This window comes from Podarcis muralis, chromosome 1 (genome assembly GCF_964188315.1).
Source record: "Podarcis muralis chromosome 1, rPodMur119.hap1.1, whole genome shotgun sequence".
Classification (NCBI taxonomy): Eukaryota; Metazoa; Chordata; class Lepidosauria; order Squamata; family Lacertidae; genus Podarcis; species Podarcis muralis.
In genome coordinates this window covers 103,827,741-103,850,193 of record NC_135655.1, presented here as the reverse complement: position 1 = coordinate 103,850,193, position 22,453 = coordinate 103,827,741, and the positions used below count along the sequence as shown (strand labels likewise).

The 22,453-nt window shown below is 40.6% G+C and overlaps 1 protein-coding gene across 2 annotated transcripts in view; it reads right to left on the bottom strand.

Moving 5' to 3' along the window:
- Positions 1-1,158: 1,158 nt before the first annotated feature.
- KCNJ3 (potassium inwardly rectifying channel subfamily J member 3) overlaps positions 1,159-22,453 on the bottom strand; it is a 111,172-nt gene continuing 89,877 nt past the window's right edge. Inside the window, exon 4 of one of the 2 annotated variants that reach the window (XM_028746079.2) lies at positions 1,159-7,851. In XM_028746079.2, coding sequence (XP_028601912.2) covers positions 7,262-7,851 — 590 coding nt within the window. In that variant the 3' untranslated portion in view covers positions 1,159-7,261. The remainder of the gene's footprint in view (positions 7,852-22,453) is intronic. The other variant, XM_077936312.1, reaches the window with a different exon arrangement.

The window sequence follows — 22,453 nt, the reverse complement described above, 5'->3', positions numbered from 1 at the left end:
ATGAACAAGATGCATGTGCAGTCGTACCTTGGAAGTCGAACAGAATCCGTTCCGGAAGTCTGTTTGACTTCCAAAATGTTCAGAAACCAAAGCGTGGCTTCTGATTGGCTGCAGGAAGCTGCGGAAGCTCCATTAGATGTTCGGCTTCCAAAAAAAAGTTTGAAAATGGGAACACTCACTTCCGGTTTTCAATCGTTCGGGAGTCGAAACGTTTGGCAACTAAGCCGTTTGAGATCCAAGGTACGACTGTACTGCAAGGAAATGTTCAATATAGGTTGGTATAAAGACAGACTATGAACAAGTAGTACGAGCATAAAATAAGCTGCAGGTTTACTTCTTTGACTACTACTTCCATTAAATAGAAGCAATGTGATCAGGACTTGGTACCTAACAGCTGTCCAAGGAACACAGAAGAGGAGCCATGGGTGGTTCTACAAACATTTGAAGTTAATAGAAACTCAGTGGTTTGCAATAAATATAAATGTCTTGAATGTGATCAGAGGTTGCTGCACCCTAGATTACTGTAATGGTCTCTGACCATTAGCTCTTTGGCCAATCCTGATTATACATCAACTCCTCCATCAAAATGAATATGATTGCTGTTTGCACAACAGATCAGCCAGGAATGAGTTTGGGAAAGTTGATCAACAAGTTATGTGCTGAGAACCTGGCAGTTCAGCACAATTTAAAGCAGAGTTCTTTTCCTGTATTTGCCAAATATATGTAAAACACTTGGACAGAATAAGGAAATATGGCTGCTGATCATAAATTTTGAACAGAAAGGTAATGAGATTAGGGTTCAATATTATTTAGTACGTTTCCTCAATGAATCGGCAGATATGGTCTCTAGTTCGTTTTTGGCTAGTATCTTAATATTTTTACTTCTGTTTGTTGTAATGCTTGTTTTCCACTACTAGGTGTCACTATAATGCTGATTACTAATCTAAAAAGACTCCATCAGTGACAGATAATAAACATATGCTCACAGAACAGCTTGTACTTGGAAGTAATCCCCTCATTTATTAAGAATATGGTATAAGCCAAATTCTGAGGCTATTTCTAAAGTCTCTATGCAATTTTTAAAACAAACTGAATATTCTTTTGCTTTTTTTATATATAAAAAAGTCAATAATTAGATAAACTAGACAAACACTGGTGTTTAAATCCAATAATTTTCTGAAAGTTTAATATAGTTTTAGATAAAACTGAGCTTGCAGTATTAATGAGTACAAGAGTTTGTTATTTTTTTTTATATTATCCAAATAAAGTTGTACATTTATACAGTTATAGAGTGCATGCCAGAAAATGCAATTACTTGATTCTAATTTGAATATGTACAATTTACAATATAATTCAAGCATAAATTCAGCAGTCAAAAACACAGACCTGCTGTGCAGTCAAACAGAATTGTCTTGGTAGCATAAGCACTAGGGCCAGGCAGAAATGCAAATGATGGAACCAGAGTGGCCGCTTGACTAGTAAAAAAGATTACTAATGAAAAAAATATACAATTGCTTAAAAAAAAACTTCCAATTTTTTTTATAACCACTCTTTGATGTATTGATTAAAAGCAAATATATTTTAATCTAAGTACACAGTGCATGCTGCAGGGTTGGCTAAACAATCTTAATTCCAGCAGGGGGAAAAACTATTTTAGCTTAATATTTCAGGTCCTTTGAATAAATTGAAGTTAACTTTTTTTTAACACTTGTGCATCCTCACAAGTGACTAAAGAACAATCCTGTTTCCGTGTGCTATTTTGCACTGCACAGAGATTGCCTTGTACTGCATAGATGAGTAACTCCTCTTACTCCTATGCAAACTCAGATCCTAACACATGATTAAATAGTAGACGATTCATTCATTATTGAAGTTTCAATAATGAGGCATGGATAAAAGTTAACATTTAAGCATGGGACAGGCAAGTAGCACAAAATGTCCAGCCTCCACACTTGAAGTACAGAGAAGTGGCGTTTTTTCTCCAAGAAACAATGTGAGTTCTTTAAGATGTGTGTACAGTATGCCACAGAAATCAAATTACATATTGCCAAAGAGGCTCTGGTCACAAGACGGGTTCTCTATTTTTTGCTGTGTTTCTTCGCATGGAATTACAGACACAGTGAAATGAATTGACAGTTTGAGCTTAAAGGTCGAACAGCATGCATTTCAATTCACACATTTTAAACTAGTAAACGAAGTTGGAAGAAAATGCAAAGCTTGTACAAATACAGCGTGATAGACACATCTCCTTGTGTTATCTGGGTTTCACCCCTTGGCTCCACAAGCAATGTGGCATAGTCTCCTTTTCACTGCTTATAGTTTACAAAATGATTGACTATTTTCAGGTTTTGGTAGATCTGCTATTATTTTTGCCATTGAGTTATACAGAGCTATGAATTGGTCACTCATTCATGGTTTTCTTTTTCTTTTTTCCAAATGGTTCAGAGCCCTTTTGAGATGCTAATGTATATATGGATTCATATTTAGCTTAAATGTATGTCATTTGAATAAAATAACTTTAATTTTCTATTGTCCCACCAACACTCAAAACATACCCCACCCCAACCAAGCAATTTTCAGGTAATTAAAAACAAATGGCTTCACACAGAATCCAAAACTTGGACAGATTTAGTATTCATTGGTTTTAATCAACCCTGTTTTGTTCCACAGAATAACCGCTACATACTATACAAAGAGTTGAAAGAACAGCGATGAGGGTGATCTAGAAGATATTCATCAAAATGGCACTGCTACCAGTTATCTTATTATCACTCAGGGTGAGTCCATTTATGCATGTTGAGCACTTGATGGCAAGATCTAGAGATGACTAGTATGTCTGCAACAGACACTCCTGCATCTTTCATCCTGCCTCAGAGCAAACGGAGGATCCAGTGATTTGGGTCCAATGGGGCAATCATAAGAGGGAGTCCAAATTTCTGTTGATCCCTCTTCCCACCACAGCATCCCACATACATCACATCCTTTCTGCAGTGTATTTTTTTGGATGCATGGGGAGGCTGCCAAAGGGAGAGAGAAATAGGAAATCCCTCTTATGTGAGTGTTTTGCTGCAACTGAGCCAGAATGTTTCGTTTGTGGATGTTCACAAGTTCAGGTGAAATTCGTCAACTGATGAGAGATCAGGTGATGCACATTCATCTGTGGAATTAGCCCTCTGTTTGTAGTACTGTACTTTAAAACAAATAAAAATTGCTCAGTTCAGATAATCAGCACAAAACCTTTTCTCCAGGATGTAAAAGAAAATTTCCATCTACTGTCGCATTGGGGCTCAAAGCAAACCGGGGGGGGGGGGGGGATGTCAGGCAAATTCTCCTAATGTTATTTGCAAAAAATAAAATAAAAATCTAACATTTCCTTTATTTTTCAACATTATAAATACAAGTCCAGTTTAAAAGCAAACTAAATGTTTGCCATTCAAAAACTGGTATACCTCATGTTGCGTCCGCTTCAGGTTACATCTTTTCAAGTTGCGTCCCACGGCAACCCGGAAGTACCAGAATGGTTACTTCTGGGTTTCACCGCTCGCGCATGCACAGAAGCGCTAATTCGCACTGCATGCATGCGCAGACAAGCGCTTCTGGATGCGAACGCTTCGAGTTGCGGACGTGCCTCCAGGACGGATTATGTCTGCAACTCGAGGTTCCACTGTACAGATCACAGAACTTTGCTATGTTCTGAATTTGTTGTCATTTTCTTTCAGATCTACCCCAAGACAGCAGAGTAGGATCTAGATCTGAATAGCTACACAGCTAGCACTGTATTTCTAAGAAAGCTGTGTGCACTTCTGTTTCTCTAGTTGCATTCCCTCACTTCATATTTTGGCAAACTGAGACCAATTTCAAAATTGGGATCTGCAACTGAAAAGAGGGCAGAGGCAGTGAACTTTTCTTCTAGTTGGACGCAAGCCCTTGGGATCACCTAGTGTGTCTCTTGTGTCTACTGGCTAAAGATTATGCATTTATATCAATAGTAGCGTTTTTCTTTTGGTACTTAAGATGTTCAGTCAAGCCCCAAGCATGAAAAGCAAGGGCAATATATTATTGGGAAAGTTTTGCCCTTGGCCAGATAATCTCATTTATTTGTCTTTCCCCATAGCATGTAGAACAATTTCTATAATTAAGCCAGCTGGGTTTTATTAAACATTTTCCTGGTCCGACAGGCACCTCTGGCATGATTCACCTTGATCCCTGATGTCTTATGTGTGCAGCACACTGTAAACGGAATTATTGTAGGCTATATATTATGGGCTACTTGTATTACTCCAATTAGCAATCCTATTCTTAGGACTGTGGCTCTTGTCTCAGTGCAGGGGAGGTTCAGCTTATGACTTCCAGGCGATTATTGAACACTAATGCTTTAGAATTATATGAATTTCACAAAACAATTGAACATTCAAGTTTCTTGTTAACTAGAAAAAAACAACAACCCTATGAGCTCAGTGCTATATTTTGTCTTGTCTAAGATTGCAGAGAACAAAAGGCTTGTGCTTTTATAGCTAAGTTTCTCCTAAATAGGAATTGGCAGGAACACCTCCTATTGGGTCCCCTACCGCCATTATGGTTAGGTTTCTGTTGAAATTCCACAGATCATTACAGTATCTGTTGGGCGCCCAAGAAGTCTTCATCCTGGCTTCTGTGCACCTGTCAATGCTGCTTTTCACCAGGGTGAACCCCTAGCTCAACCACTGATTTCTGTATTAGGTGGAAGTAAACAATCCCAACTCTGGAGAATGAATTTCCTCTGAATTTCCATTCCGCATCTGAATGGAAAATGAAATTTCCTATGCAATTCTGACTCCTGCCAGGAACTGCTGACTTATTTGCCTATTTATTACACGAAAGGTGATGTGCAAAATTTGTTACCATTCTCCCGATACTTTCAGCATCATTTTGGCTGCTACACTGGCACGCAGAGGCAAGCACAAGGGATCAATACTGGTGTAGCAACATCGATGGCTCCTCATTGTATGACTTTGGATCGTTACTCCTGAGCTTGCCTATTCTGCTAGCAGATAATGTCAGCTTTGGACTGGGCTAAAAAGGTGCTTTTTAAAAAAATCATTTTTGTGCACCAAATGGGAGAGGCCCAGGGGACATTATAGAATGGATGCTAACTATGCAATATTTTTAATGATGCAGTCTTGGCACATAGTCACCATTTATCTTCCTCTGCTTTAATTTATCTGATAATTATTGCCTCACAAGGCAAGGTTGGTAGTGTGAGAAAGCACCCTAAACTAACAATGCTACACACCTTAATGCAGTAGCCATCATAAAAAAAAACACCCTTCCAGGTAGATTCAGATGACCAGGAGCCTTGCAATAGACAGTGAAGTACTTACCCTTTGTGTCACTGAAATGGTGATAATGCTAGGCAAAACCATAAACAATGCTTTCGTAGTTACAGGCAGGGGTAGCTAACATAGTGCTCTTCTGACGATTTTTGACTACAACAGGCACCCCCAAACTCGGCCCTCCAGCTGTTTTGGGACTACAACTCCCATCATCCCTAGCTAAGAGGACCAGTGGTCAGGGATGAGGGGAGTTGTAGTCCCAAAACAGCTGGAGGGCCGAGTTTGGGGATGCCTGGACTACAACTTCCCCCATCCTGTCCAATGTGGCTAATGATCAGGGGTGATGAAAGTTGTAGCCCAACATCATCTTGAGAACACTACACTGGCTACCGTTGTTAAAGTCAAACACTTCTCCCAGGATTTCAGATGCTACACGTTAAGCTTCTAAGCAGTTACTGGGAGGCTCTCAGTTGTCTAAATCCAACTGTATTCTAACTTGTTCTTCGGAGCCTTCTACAAGTTATGGAAAGAATAATAATCTACTTAAGTGCAGCCTTCTCCAAACTGGTGCCCTCCACATATTTTGGACTACAACTAACATAAGCCCCACGCAGCATGGCCAATAGTCAGGGATGGTGGAAGATGTAGTCAAAAGCACATGGGGGGTGGCACCTAGTTGGGGATTGGTGATTTAGGCAAGATGAAGCAATCAGCATAATAAATCAAGGGGGGAAAAATCTCTTTTTGAACTTTACTTCACTCTTAGAGCTTGTTTCATATTATTTAATATGTGACTAGAGGATGAGACTCTTAATCTCCCAAGGTTGTGGGTTTGAGCCCCACATTGGATGAAAGATGCCTGCATTGCAGGGGGTTGGACTAGATGACCCTCGTGGCCCCTTCCAACTCTACAATTCTATGGCTCTAAGCACCTATCACTCTTACATTCTTTGGGTTTTTATGCACTGTGTCTAAAATGGAAACCTGTCCTTATTTTGCACGCATTAAGCCCATTGAACTTTTTTTGTTTTTTAATATAAAGCATGGGTTCAGGGATCTCTGTAGCTCTCCCTCCCAAAGAAGTGGAGGAAACTGTTAAAAGTAAACAATAAAGTTAGGAGATTAAGGCTAAAAGTATTGGTGTTCATTATTCCTAATACTGATAGCCTGAATCTAACAAAGAAACATGCACTATAACTGTCTGAACGAAACATCACAGTTTACATCAGGAGAGTAAAAAGGTACTGGGCACGATTCAGCCAACATGAAACATTTATAATTTCCATTGATGGAAATAGAAGCCATCTAAGGTCTTACTTAAATTTTAAGAAAGTGACTGCTCCAAATTGTCCTTTATGTGCACTTCTGCATAGTTCTCCACCTACAGGGGGTGGGGGACAGAAAGAGAAGGAGGCTTGGCAGCAGATGACCTCTCCACATGCTGAGAGGCTGGGAAGATTGCAATGGGCAGATGGATCATGCCTAAAATGTTTAACTTTGGCTGGATCATGCCCATTATAAATAAATGTATAACCTGCCCTGTTAGTAACCCACTTGGATGTTTTATCTACTACTTAACGCTTAAGAAATATAGGAGAATAACACCCCATTTACACACCCCGCCCATAATATACAGTATAAATATAGTAAGAACCATGCCATAAAACTATATGCAAAATTTGCACACTATTATTGCATGCTTGTGGTGATATTACATGCCGATTAATATTAGCTTGTTAGCTTTCATATGGTCCTATACTGAAGTTCATGTATTTTATTGTATAACTCAACAAGAGTCCTTAATTTGGGGGAATACAGTTGTCCCAGAGTGCATGTAGCTCTTAAGGAAAACCAGTCATCAAATGCAATTTTCAACGTGTTTGCTTTCCTGCTCAATTGGATTGAATGGCAATTCAAACTTGAAATAATACCTAATATGTCTGTTCATGTTATGTAAACCGATCAGAATTCATTTTCCTCAGTTTTGGGGGGAGGTTTCCTTCCATTCTACCTCCTCCTCCTCCAGATAATCTTTGAAGTTTCGGTGGCAAGTCTGCCATAGACTGGCTCATAGGATCTGACAACATTTTTGTGGTTTTAGATACCAGTTTCTCTTCTGAGTTGCCAGGGACAGAACTTATTCGCTGGAGTTTCAAAGGTAGGTCCCCCATGCTGTAGGCTTTTTCCGAAGTGGTGGAACTCATCCTCAGCAGTTTTTTAGGAAAGTCATCCCTTCCAGTCATTTTCTGCAATTTTGACGGTAGCTTTGTACCAATGTCATCTATGCCATCTAGACATTCTACAGAATTATTCCTTTCTTTACTGTTACTTACAGCTGGTGCTATTAATGGGGAGGACATAAGGAGCATTTCTTCCTGTTCTTTCACACTGTAAGGTGCTGTAGGGACTTCAAACGTTGCATGGAACTGGGAATAGTCTACTTTGAAGAATCCTTCCTCTAAGGAAATAACAGGGAAGAAACGATGGCCCCAAAGAACTTCATCTTCTGTGTAGGATGTTCTGGCTTGACAAGTCATCCCTACAAGTTCAAAGGCAAACAAGAGCTTGGTCAGAAACTTGAAAATAAAATGGTTTGGTTCATATTTAATCCACTAGGTCTATTTATGACAGTGGAACATGGCAATGATTCACATGATAGAAACACCACAATAAACTAGCTTCCACATATAACAGAGCAGTTTGTCTTAAGGATCCAAGGCATGGTGCAGACTTTCTCAATTGCTGCTCCACCCCCAAGAAAAGTATAAATATTAATCACAATAAGAATATATTATTAATGCACAGCTGGCATATGGCACTGTACTTCTTGGAGACTCAGTTCATGCAGTAAGGTGCTGAAGTCAGAATTACTGTTACCTGGAATTGAAAATTGATCAAAAACAAAGAAGTCACATACTTATTGAAAGGAGAGGAGAGTCATACTTTGGTTAGAATTCCAATCAGTGGTAGAAACAGAGATATGAAAGCCAGGGGCAAAATGGCACCTTGAATCTAGATTATGGGTGCAACAACAGAATGTCTAGGGGCACTTTTTTAATAAGAATACAAAGCTGAAAATGAATGAACTGCAGCTAAAATATTATGTTCATGTTCCACATGATCTGGTCCTTCCCCCGTGGGTGGCGCTGTGATCTAAACCACAGAGCTTAGAGCTTGCGGTGGTGGTTCAAATCCCCGCAATGGGGTGAGCTCCCGTTGCTCGGTCCCAGCTCCTGCTAACCTAGCAGTTCGCCAGAAGTAGCTTAGTCATGCTGGCCACATGACCCGGAAAAATCATCTGCAGACAAACGCCGGCTCCCTCAGCCAGTAAAGCGAGATGAGTGCCCCAATCTAGAGTTGTCCGTGAATGGACTTAACGGTCAGGGGTCCCTTTACCTTTTTTTTTAGTCCTTCCCCTGCCAACCCCCTAATATTCTTAAAAGGGTCTCTTTTCCAGTCTTCAGACAGTATCTGGAAGTGGGGAGGCGGTAAAAGGTCCTCCTTTGCTTCCACTCTGCAGTTTTAATCTGAAATTTTAGCACAGTACTGCGCTCAGAGCTCAGAAACTGCTCGTGCTAATGAAATTCCCTGTCACAAAATGCGCCTAGAACAATGGGAGTTTCAAACACTGATTCCAATGCAGTGGCATCTCGGGTTAAGTAGTTAATTTGTTCCGGAGGTCCGTTCTTAACCTGAAACTGTTCTTAACCTGAATCACCACTTTAGCTAATGGGGCCTCCTGCTGCTGCCGCGCTGCCGGAGCACGATTTCTGTTCTCATCCTGAAGCAAAGTTCTTAACCTGAGGTACTATTTCTGGGTTAGCAGAGTCTGTAACCTGAAGCGTATGTAACCCGAGGTACCACTGTACTGTCAAATTTCAAGACTTGAGTGGTTTCCTATAACACATGGAAAACATTTCATGAGGAACATCTTTCTTATTAGGCCCTTGATTTATTCTTATGGTTAGGAATCACGTGAAGGATTAGATTAGATTCTTATTTATGTAACACCTTTGCCCAAAGGATATTGTATTGACTGTGGCAAAATGGTCATCTGTGTGGTTAACCATATACATAGTAAATAAGCAACAACACTAATATAGCATTGATACCAAAGGGAATTTCCTTTCTACCTTGTAGGCTAAATCCCTGCTGTTGAGGAGTGCTCCAATGCACCCACCCAAATGAGGGGCAGGTGAAAGCTGCCACTGGAAGCATCCTCCCTGACAGTAGCTAACCATGGCTACTGTAGTCCCAACCATGGGACATTTTGGGAACACAACTAGGCTGGCACAAGAGCTACTCAATTGACTTTGTATACAAGCTTGGTAAAGAAAATGTTACACAATGACTGCTGGGGAAGACTTTTCACCTAAGATAACTCATTACTTGGGGAGGAAAGATACATGCATGCAATTATATGCAAGTGGGGTTTTTTGTAATTATTTTCCAAATGGATATAAATTATATCACAGCCCAGTTTTTCGCCCACTCTTGTTTATGAAATTATCGCATAAAAGAACCACATAGCACAACAGGTTGGGTAGAAATTAATTTTAGACACAGAGCAATTAGTCTGAGTAGTAATTACTCTGAGCCTAGGGCTTGCCAATCGGCAGGTCAGCGGTTCGAATCCCCACGACAGGCTGAGCTCCTGTTACTCGGGTCCCTGCTCCTGCCAACTTAGCAGTTCAAAAGCACGTCAAAGTGCAAGTAGATAAATAGATACCGCTCCGGCGGGAAGGTAAACGACATTTCCGTGCGCTGCTCTGGTTTGCCAGAAACGGCTTAGTCAGGCTAGCCACATGAGCGAGATGAGCGCCGCAACCCCAGAGTCGTCTGCAACTGGTCCTAATGGTCAGGGGTCCCTTTATCTTTACCTTTTAGTCTTGCCAAGCCAGGTCCTTTATTTGCTGCTGTTCACTAGTTATAGCTACGTTGGATTTGGGCTATTATGCCAACAAGAGGACCATCAGCTCCAGCCTCTCTAGATCTGCATTCAGCTAGAAATCTCATTACTAAAGGTTTGCTATAAAATGAATGAGTGGAAAATGAACACCACATCTTTAGATATTAGGTACAAGCTTGCAGTCTAGATGTAAGAAAACAGTGAGATAAAGCTGGAGTGAATTAAAAGTGAGAAGGCAGTTTCATTGATGCTGTTCATAAAAGAAGGAAACCACATACTATCTGTCTCTAGGGAGTAACAAATAATTCCTAAGTCATTCAAGTAGTTGGTGATCCTACTTAATCGTTTTAGTAATGGATTTGTTTGTGGCGGGGTGTTAGGGCATGTGCAACCCCCTGCAATTGTCAAAATCCTGAGGGTGCATAATGATTTGGCACCTGCAGCCAAGGAACTAGCTAGTTCATTTCATGAGGACAGTGGTACCTCGGGTTAATAACTTAATTCGTTCTGGAGGTCTGTTCTTAACCTGAAACTGTTCTTAACCTGAGGTACTAATGGAGCCTCCTGCTGCTGCTGCCACCATGCAATTTCTGTTCTCATCCTGAAGCAAAGTTCTTATTTCTGGGCTAGCAGAGTCTGTAACCTGAAGCGTCTGTAACCTGAAGCGTCTATAACCTGAGGTACCACTGTATGTAAAAGTAGAACTGTGATCTCTCCCCCCAACAGATTGCTGTTGTCTCCCCTTCAGGTTATCCACTCACAATGCTGCAGTGACTTTGGAAGCAACTACTGACAAAACCCTGTTCAGATGAGTAAAGCTAACAACCTGATGCTCTATAACCCAGAGTACCCAGTTTGCTAATCCTCCCTTTTGCCTGTCCACTTCCTTCATGCCAACAGTGCACAGTCCTGCTTGTTCCTAGGCTCTTTGCCTCACTTTTTAAAAATATAGCTTGCCTGTCACTTCATCAGACACCTAATTCAATCCCCTCATAGCACTGAGCTCTTTCTGATGTTAGGGCTGGGGAACATTTTTTGACTTGAGCATTACCTTAGTGCATCTGTAGTATTCCAGGGGCCACAAGGCAGTGGTGGGCAGGCCAGAGGCAAAAACTGGGTGGCAAAATGGTTGTGACTCTTAACTTTCTATATTTCCAGCCCTGCAAAAGTCAGAGGTGCATATGCATATATACCTCTCTAATCCAGGAAACCAAGAGGCATTATCACAATTCATCCCACACCCAGGCCAGTCATGAGATTGCTCGCCCATACCTTAAGTGATTTCAGCTATGCTCAAAGAACCTACCTATCTCCTATTTCCATGTCTCCTCTGTGAAGTTTCTGATACGTTTGCTTCCTGGAAAGTTTAACACTGAATGCCTGGACTAAGTTGAACAGTTCAGCTCACAAACATTCCATGGGTTTCATCACCACAAGCAAAATACAAGCAGCTATTAGAAATAAAACCAACCAAGGCCACAATATTCCTGTGAGGCCAAGTATAAATTCACCTTACTTCTGTTTTTTGGCTAATGCCAAACAAGGGTAGAACTGAGATGTCTCAGTGTTTAGTTTGCTGCTTATTCTGTATAACTGTGGTCATCGATCGAGTAAAATCTGAGAAGAACTTGAACATAATTACCCTCCCCTCCTTGAACAAAAAGAAAGAGAGAGAAAAGAGAATAGGGGAAAAACTGATTCCAGATTGTATCCCCAATTAGTAGATCATTTCCCTTTCTGTTGCATTACACTTCCCCCCCAAATGCTTTAAGATGTACTGCCATCAATGTGATTTTTTCACTTTAGTATGCCAAGAAGCAAAAGCTATTGACTGTGATCCAGTTTGCATGTAATGCTAAGCCAAACCATGGCTTAAATGAGTATGAGGCTACTCAATGCAGAAATTGTAGCCACTTAGCTCCTCCCTTGGTCCTGTTATCCAGAGCGAAGCCATAGATTGGCTTAGCATTAGATTTGAAACTGGGCTTGTGATTTATCTCGCTCCAAATAAACCACAACAAGACAAACCACAACTCCAGGTTTGGCTATAACACCTTAGCCCTAGGGAGCACGAAAGCAGCAGGGTTGGGAAAGGATTGAAGCAGCTAAAATTTCTGCTATGAGTAAATGCACAACCATTCACCTTAGTGTTACATGTGAGCTGTACCACCATGTACAGTGGTACCTCGGGTTAAGTACTTAATTCATTCCGGAGGTCCGTTCTTAACCTGAAACTGTTCTTAACCTGAAGCACCACTTTAGCTAATGGGGCCTCCTGCTGCTGCCGCCACGTGATTTCTGTTCTCATCCTGAAGCAAAGTTCTTAACCCGAGGTAATATTTCTGGGTTAGCGGAGTCTGTAAGCTGAAGCATATGTAACCTGAAGCATATGCAACCTGAGGTACCACTGTATTGTGTCCCCATTGTTCCTGTGCTGCTCTTCATGCATGCAGGCTACATATGGGCTAAAAGCAGCACCGAAGGAAAATGAGAAATAACGATCAGCAAGTAAAAATATATAGCTGCAAAAAAGGCATTTTAGTGCAAAAAAATAGGTACTGAATGATTCATGCTTTTTCTACAGCATTCCCCCAAATAATCCTAAAGTAATTCCCAAATCTATATAGAGCTACTTATTAAGGATGGATAACACCCTTAAAGGGACACAGGTGGCGTTGTGGTCGGCGGTTCGAATCCCCTCAACGGAGAGAGCTCCTGTTGCTCAGTCCCTGCTCCTGCCAACCTAGCAGTTCAAAAGCACACCCAAAAGTGCAAGTAGATTAATAAGTACCGCTCCAGCGGGAAGGTAAATGGCGTTTCTGTGCGCTGCTCTGGTGTCAGTGTTCTGTTGCACTAGAAGCGGCTTAGTCATGCTGGCCACATGACCCAGAAATACTGTCTGCGGAGCGGACAAACACCGGCTCCCTTGGCCTGTAAAGCGAGATGAGCGCCGCAACCCCAGAGTTGTTCGCAGCTGGACTTAACTGTCAGGGGTCCCTTTACCTTTACCTAACACCCTTAAACAGGTGCCCAAACAAACTGTGAAAGAGAAAGTACATTTCAAGACTTCCAGAGAAGAGATTTAAGGAAAGTGAAGTTACAGGAAAGAAAGGAGGTAGTGTGTGTGTGTGTGTGTGTGTGTGCACACACCATTTCTTAGCAAACTTTGCTAAGATTTCCCTTAGAAATTAGTCATGACAAAATGCAAAACACTCCAAGAAGAAAGTAAGTAGTGAATATGAGAAAAACGAAATCAAACTTTGACACACAAAGGAGCTTATTCATTGCTAGTTCCTTCTATCTCAAGCAAAAAAAACCCCAGTCTTCTAAAACACTGTAATTGTATGCATTTTTTCACTTACAAAAAAAACACCCTTTAATTATTTAAATTAGGTGTGTATGATACACTTTTAGAGTAAACCTTGAAGGTGGAAATCTTTTTGCTTCAGAATATCACAGAGAAAAGAGCTATGTTAGAGCCTCAGAGAAAACAATTTTCAGGGAGAAGACTCGTCCACAGCAGGCAGCTGGAAGTGGCATAAAGTATTAAATGATCTGCTCACCAGTAAAAGGGGCTGACTAGAGAAATGTGTTAAGGCTAGAATTAGAGCACTATTTAAATCAACAACCTATTAAACTAATCATTCCAAGGCATTCTGATTTGTTACACCTTATTGGGAGGGGGGGTGACATTTATGTCACACTGCTTTAGGCAACAATTAAGTGTTTGTCTTCAAACTTGAGTGTACTGTCATGACTCAGGGATGCACTGCTTTTTACGGTCTAATCTTTCATTAATGCATTTTTGCATGATATCTGGAGCTTCAGTTATCTTAGAGAAGGTAGTATGAAAGAAGCATGCTGTTGCAATTGTATGCAGGCTATGTATAATTGCATTTCTTGGTGAAGCTTTCCCCTCCCACCACAAAAGAGTGTCCTTGGAGCAGTTTTTGTATTTTGCTGTGAAAGGGAAATGATGGCTCTTCACAAAGGCTTCTCCTGCACTATCAAGTTGTTATTATATAACATGATTTTGTCCTTAGTATTACCACTCGGTGACAAATGTGATGTGACAGCAGGGCTCAACTTGTTTGGGAAAGGGAATGGGCATTATTATTTTTATATGTGCATTAGGATTGTCTGATAATACTTTCCAATTTAAATGGTATCTGCAGCACGGTACACAATTCTAGCTCTGCATTTATAGAAAGGAGTTGCATAATTATCTCTGTGTTGCTGTTAATGCAGACAGCTTCCATCACTGTTACTGATCACTGTTACTGAGATATATAGTTGCTGCAACCCTGCAAACTGAAGCAGGCCACAAAATAAATCGACAGCTTCCTTGGTACACCGTGTTGCCTTTTAGGGGCAATTGGATTCGATTTCAGCTCCTGGGAAGGCTTAGTAAACATTTACACAAGTTTTGCTAGTGGTTTTCTTTTGACTAAACTTCAGTTCACAAGAGGTCTTAACGAGAATCGGGTGTTGAGAGACACCATGCCCATTTATCATCCTTCTTCGCATCACAGACCCGGAAGCTGGGGTCTTCTATGCTTCATGTTCAATAGACCATAATAAACGAAGGGTGGAAGAGATTCTACGAGTTGTATACAGTGGTTAAGAAGACCTTCCCTGGAAAGACTGGCTTAACATTATGTGAACCTTAATATTAGTAGCTGGCTTTGCAAGCAAGTCATGTAATTAGAAGTGTTTTAGAAATGTACAAGCACAAGTTAGGGTAATTGAGTATATGAGGAGTACAAGGTCCAAACTCTAGCCCAGTGGTGGGGAACCGCTTGCCAGAGACCACACACTTTCCAATTTAAATGGTATCCATCCACACTATCCATGAATGCCAGGTTGGAATGTGTCATTGAACTACGGTAATGCTTCTCGCTTGCCTGGATAAAGAGATGTGAAAATGTGTAGAAGCCTCTGACCTTTGCATGGCTACTATACAAAGAGTCACATCCATTGATCTGTCCACTTTTGTCCCTCAGCAACATTGGTATGCGGCATTTGGAAGTTTTATCACAAGGGAATGCAGCCCTCAGACTTAAAAGTTCCCCAGTGATGCTTTAGCTTTTCAGCTTTTAGGAATATTATACTTGGTCATCCTGGACCAAAGGAGTATGTTGGGGCTTATACAATCGAAGCGCAGCCCCTTTGCCAGTGGAGCCCAGCAGCTGAACACCACAAGCCCCAGCAGTGCAGATTACTGTCTAAATAAATTATTTGAAAATAATCCCACTTGCATCCATGAACCTTTCTTTCGAGTAAGTTCTATGACAATAGCCGAAAATGCTCTCCTTGGGATAACGGAGTTCTTAACAAATATATACCATTTCAGTAATAGTGTAAATTCTATGCAATGGTTCTATGCAGCAAAGAATGCCTGCTTCATATGGATTTACACTTTTAGCTAGTCTCCCTGAAACATCTGCATACCTGTTACTATGGAAAGCTACGGACAGTAATGCATAATTACCGTATTTTTCGCTCCATAGGGCGCACCGGACCATAAGGCGCACCTAGTTTTTAGGGGGGGAAATCAAGAAAAAAAAATCTTAGCAGCCTGTCCGCTTCTCCCAGAGCTTCTGTGGCTGTCAGGGGAAGCCCGCCCCCCTCCCAGCCCCAAAGAGCAAAGAAGCCAAGACAGTGAGCGGGATGGATCCCGTTCGCTGCCTTGGCTTAGTTTTTAGCCGCGCGCAACCTCTCCTGACTGGAGATGTTGCGCGCGGCTTCGGCAGAAGCCAAGGCAGCAAGCGGGATGGATCCCACTTGCTGCCTTGGCTTTGTTTTTAGCCGCGGGGCTGGGGCGGGGGAAGCCCGAGCTTCCCCCAACCCCAGCCCCCAAAACAGGTCGGGGAGCAGTGTGCAGCCTTGCCTCCGCTCCCGGAGCTGGCGGGGGAACCCCGGGTTCCCCCACCCCAGCCCCAGGGACCACACATTTGCTCCATAAGATGCACAGACATTTCCCCTTAGTTTTTAAGAGGAAAAAAGTGTGTCTTATGGAGCGAAAAATACGGTACTAGGATCAACATAAGATTGCCTATTAGTGGCAAAAAGGTATATTTGTTGCAGTTGTTGCTGCAAGGAGCATACAAGATGCAATCCAACTTTTTTAGAGACTACACTCTGGATTTGTGTAGGGTTAACTCCAAAGCCTTTCTTTCTCCCAGCAAAGCAGAGTATTCCTTCTCCCAGATGGGCTACGTTCCCAGGTTGACGAGCCCCATCTGTCCTTCACTTCCCTCTACAGCACAAGCAGAAACTGCCTTCTTGACTGTAAGACCCACTATTAGTCTCGTCCACTCAATCCACCGGAACTTGTAATCAACTTGTAACCAATTTAGCTATGTAGACTGTATCCACATTCTTCATACTTTAATTTCTGAAATCGCAATGTTAACAAATAGCAATGTTAACATTTCACAAATACTTCCTTAAAAAAAATATGGGGAAAAATACCAATTTTATGGGGACTGGGTCTCGGATAGGTGAATCTAAGATATGGGAAACGTCATTTTAAAACTTTTTAGAATTTTTTCCTGTAGGCTGTTAAATATATTGCTGCCTTAAACTTTTCTCATACCCCTTCAGTGTTTTATTGCTTTTAATTATCCCTTTTTCTGTTTACTGTAATAAATATGTTTACTCTACTTTGGGCAACCAGCTAACGCTATTCATCTAACTTCAGTTATATTGCTTTATAAGCTAGACAAATTTAGTTTTGCAAATACATTTTACAAAGCAAAGTGATAATAATAGCACATGCTATTCTCATAAAATTGTGATAAAAGATATAAAGGAACACCACTGTGTAAACAGCCTCGTTTATAACCATTTTCAGTGTTTGTCCTGAAGCCCTTCAATGCACACAGAGCTCAGGACATGGTCTTTTCACAATCTGGATGTCAGAAAGAAGGTGCCAAAAGTGGTATGGGATATTCATAACTATTTAAAACATTCAGGAAGCCATACATATTTAAATAAGACAGGAAATTCTAGCATGATTCATGTCTGAAATGAGAAGGTGACACTATTCAATCAAGTTATTCTGGAATAGATATGTGTATGAAGGGAAGTATATAGTCTCAAGTAAACCGTTTTAAGACCTGCGCATTTGTTTATGATTATTATTATTTTTAAGGTAAGCTACTATTCTGGCCCCAACATTGGAGTGTTCAAAATGAAACACTGAGCTAAAAGCAACAGTGAAACCAAGTCGGCTTTAAAGAATAGTGACAAAGGAGTAAGGCCTAATGAGCTCCATGATGCTGATTTCTGAGTAACCATGGTTTCAATTGCACCACACAACCAGCAGACATATATACTCCCCACCCCACTATACCACAATACAACATAATATTCAAATGCTTTAAGTCACCAGTGGAAAAAGCAGAGAAAGGGGAATAGTCAGAGTTCATTTGGAGGAGAGTTTTGAGGCACAGCACCACAATGGACAACTGCTCAGACGTAAGATACTGCAAACTGAATTCTGTGAAAGTAATTCATGTTTTATACTACTAAAACTTGTTAGTCGCTTTATCTTGCTCAAGGCAACCTAAAGTGACTTACAACCAACCCCAGATACCTTAAAACCAAGGGAAGGAAGCCACCCCAGTACATTAAAAACACCTGGTCCACTTCTAAAAGGCCATAAAGCCCAAGGCCTGGTTATAGAGGAAAGTTTTTGCCTGGCACCAAAATGGTGAGAGCATTCCACAAATGGGGAACCACAACAGAAAGGTCTGTTCTTGTGGGTGTATTTAGTGAGTGGTTGTCATGTCCAACTCACATCTCGATTGTGTTACTGCAATGCACTCTGTGTGGGGCTGCCTTTGAAAAGTGCTTAGATACTTCAGATGGTGCAGAATAGTGTGGCAAGATGGGAGGTGGCTATCAGGAGGAGCTGCAGGGTTATCGTTTTTGGTGGTAATCGCACATGACCTTTAGCATCTAGCATCAATCTAATTTTGCCTTAACTGCTGGTCACTTGCACCTCTGCTACCTAGCACTTTCTGAATGTTTTCTGTTCATACAACTGATGTCGTTCCCTGTCACCTTGGGCTACACAGATACACTTCTCAAAGCCGAAACGATTTCACTAGTGTGCCAGATGCCACCTTTTCTCATTTGGAATTATACTTTTTATTGGACTTTTTCTTTGACAAAATGTTCAGTTTAAAAGCTAATAATAACTATTATAGTGATTATAATGACATAATGCTACTCAACATTTGTAAGGGCCTGTTGTACAGAATAACAATATATTCTCTCTAATCTACCATGCCATTGTCTTAAGTACTGGCTTTCTTTACTGTATTAGGGAACTAAACCAGATGATTAACGTTCATCTCCTTTTTGTATGTTCTTTTATTTTCTGTAGATTCTTTTTAACAAGGAAGAAAAGAATTGGTTCATTACGAAGTTATGGTGACAGACACTTTTTCTTGCTTTCATTAAGTTAATGGCCCTATTAAGATTTAACAGAGTCTATATACTAATAATGTCTATCACTGAACACATTCTAATTGCACTTAGGAAGACAAGTTTTGTTGCAAGCTATATGTTTACATTAACAATCATCCGATGCACTGCTTTATTAAAGTTATCTTAATTTTATGTGCTACTTCCCATGTTGACATATGCGCTAGTAATTCAGACTGAGTTTTAATAGCATATGAGAAGACAACTGCACAAACCATTTTCTGTATAGCGATATCTATGTTTAAATAGGTGTTAGGTTGTTGGTCGAGGAAAACCAAAAAAGAGGCAGGGAGAGAAATGGAATTGGCTTATAGTAAATATTCTTAAAAGGAGATTAGGGTTGGAGGGATGCACACTATAAGGTTAAAAAACACACCCACCTCTCTCTTTTCCCTATAGGGATGTTTCCGATTGACAAGCCGAAGAGCAGGGGTCCTTAATAGGGATATTTCAGAAGAAGAAAAAGGGAAAGCAACAGCTATTCCTTTTCCTATTTTCCATACTTCTTCTACTCTTTATATCAGAGATAACCAACATGGGGCCCTTCTGATGTGGATGGGAACTATAACTGAAGAGCAGCTGGAGAGCACTATGTTGGCTACCCCTGCTGCCTTTTTCAGACTTGCTGGAGGCATGAACAGGAACGTGCCTGTTAAGAGTCTGGAGAAACACAGTAAAATTTTATTTTAGTTTTTTTAAAAAAATGTATTTATATCTATGTCACTCTTCCATATGAAACCAAAGTTGGAATATTTTGTTAAGGATCCTCTTTGTAGCCTGTGAGCTTCATGGCTCAGCCAGGATTTGAACAGGAGTCTCCCAGATCATAGTCCAATACTCTAACTACTACACCACACTGATCACAACTGAAACGAAAATATGACCTAGAATACTGACAAATACTTTGTTACATTCATAAATAGTAGTATGGCATTTTAGCTTTCACTTTTTGTTTCTAGATTACCATTTTTCACATGAGGACCCTAGCAGTTATTATTTTTCTGTCTTTTGCTTTATTGTTGACAAGCATTTTTCCTACTGAAAAGGCATAGCTGCCAACATTTTCCCTTTTTTAAGGGAAATTCCCTTATTCCGAATAGGATTCCTTGCAAGAAAAGGGAAAAGTTGACAGCTATGAAAAGGGCATCCAAATTGCCAACTTATAAATGATTAAATACAAATTATTGCATTCAATGAGGTAGAACTTTTGGCTTCAGAACAGAAGATCTATGACTATGCACAAGGCTAAAACACAAATGTAATTGCTTTAGCCTCAGCTAAGATAGGAGACTATTTAAGCTTTCATCTTAGCTAATGAAGAAGTGCAGCATTTTAATCCCAGGAGCATGAGAATGCCTCAGAAAGGCTGAGTTGCACAACTATTTCAAGCCAGCTTTTATGTCACATTACCTAATTAGTGTATGCTGGTTTGCTACCCCTAGTACTCCTCACATTACAAATACTTACACTTTTTGAACATGCTGGGTTTCTCTGAGTCTGCAGGAACAGTTTAGATTCTGCCATTCTGCTTTTGACTAACACTGAGTGGACTAGAATGAAATTCATAATGTTTATTGTCCACAGGCTTATTTCTCAATTCTAGTAAAACGAAGCATGAACATGATTCCTTTTCACATGGAAACACATGACATGATCCCTGTGTATTGTCAGAAATGAGGTGCCATTTGGTGTTACGTTACGCTTCCATGGCAGCCATTCTGTGAAATGCCATCTCCCACAGCAACATTTTGTGACGTGTTATGTCCCCACGGCAGCCATTTTGAGAGTGGCACTTGCAGCACCTTTGCAAAAATTCCAAATGTGGCCAGTGGCAGTAAAATGCTGGCGACTGCGGTATCAGATCGTTGTTGCTGTTGTGTTATTACAGTGGGGCCCCGCAAGACGAAATTAATTCGTTCCGCGAGTTTTGTCGTCTTGCGATTTTTTTCGTCTTGCGAAGCACAGTGTCGGAAAAGTTTTGGAAAAGCTTCAAAAATCACCAAAGTCTTCAAAAACCTCAAAAAAGGCTACCACACTGCGTGCTATGAGTTGCTCCTCGAAGTCAAGTCGCAACTGTATTAACGGTGTTAAGAAAAAGGAAACAAACTTGCAAGATGTTTCCGTCTTGCGAAGCAAGCCCATAGGGAAAATCGTCTTGCGAAGCAGTTCAAAAAACCCTTTCGTCTTGCGATTTTCCATCTTGCGAGGCATTCGTCTTGTGAGGTACCACTGTACTTTAAGCTAAAGGAATTGATGCTTTCCCATTCATACCAACCCCTGAATAGGTCCCATCTTTGCAGCATGCACTGGTGGTTTGAACTACTAAGGTCAGCAGTATATAAATAGGGCAGTTTGAAAATGTGGTGTTTTGCTCTGACTCATAATGGGTTCATTCAGCCAGCCCGTTGTCTCCTGCTCCCAACCAAGTTTACTCTTGGCGGTGATAGGGAAATGGCAGTGGAGATGGCTGGGCAGTCCTTACAGACTGCATCCTGAATGAATGCTTCAAGTATCCTTTGCTGCTACAAAAGAAGGGAGTTGCGGTTTTCAATGCCCCCCCCCCCCCCGCTTCAAGTTATTGAACTGTAAAAAAGAGCAAATTTCAAGGAGAACTGAGCAGTTTACCCATGACTAGCTGGGGCCAACTTTCAAATTCCAGACAGTATTGTTTGAAAATCACGAAAAACCCTTTCAAAAAATGTTATTTTAAGGAACATTTACAGAGCACACATGCAACAACTTCCCTTGTAGTAAAACTGGTGCATAGCCCAAAAGGACAGGCAGATGCCACAGTTGCCTTATACCACATGCTGTTTCTGTTATGTCAGCACTTGTCATCCTGTGCAAAATGACATCTATATATAACTTTGTACATTGGGATGCCAAAGTATATTACGTTCTGTTTCCAGTTATGTCTGAGCATGTTCAATATGACCACTGAATGTTGGCTGACTGGTAGAAGGCTGGATTAGAAAGCAAGGGAGAATGTGCTTTTTATTCATCTTGCTTTTTATAGCCTTGTTTTTAACAGAGAATTATTATTATTTTTTTACTGACAATCTTAATGTATATTTTATACTCTTCGTAAACTGTTTCGAAATGTTATACACAGTTAAATGGGTTACAAATTTTGTTAAATAAAATAAAATAAAATCATAGGAAGAGTCTGTGGCTGACAGGCTGGAATCTTGAACTGAAACATTCCACTTTGTCATGCTTTTCTGTAGATCCCACTTGTAAACCATTATAAGGAAATAAAATCTTGAAAATCTCGAGGTACCAATATGACACTGGAGGGAAATTCCTGGCACCGAGTTTACAATATTTTATGACTGATGTTATATTTAGAAGCAAAGATTATGGTCATTGTTGGATACTGACTTTGATGCTACAGCTCTAAAATGTATTTCGGTTGCTCCAATAAGTAAAAGTGTCTCGAGTATTTTGAACATATATAATTGACATATTATGTCAAACACGGAATCCATTTACACAGTTCTATGAGAAAACAGCAAGTGTGTGTATGTATGTTGTTATAAATAAGTAAATATAATAATTTTATTATTTATACCCCGCCCATCTGGCTGGGTTTCCCCAGCCACTCTAGGAGGCTCCCAACAGAGGACTAAAAACAGAATTAAAACTTCGAGCATTAAAAACATCCCTAAACAGTTAAGAGATGCAACGGAAATGTATTTTCTTACAAATAAGAAGTGTGAGAAATATATTTGAATAC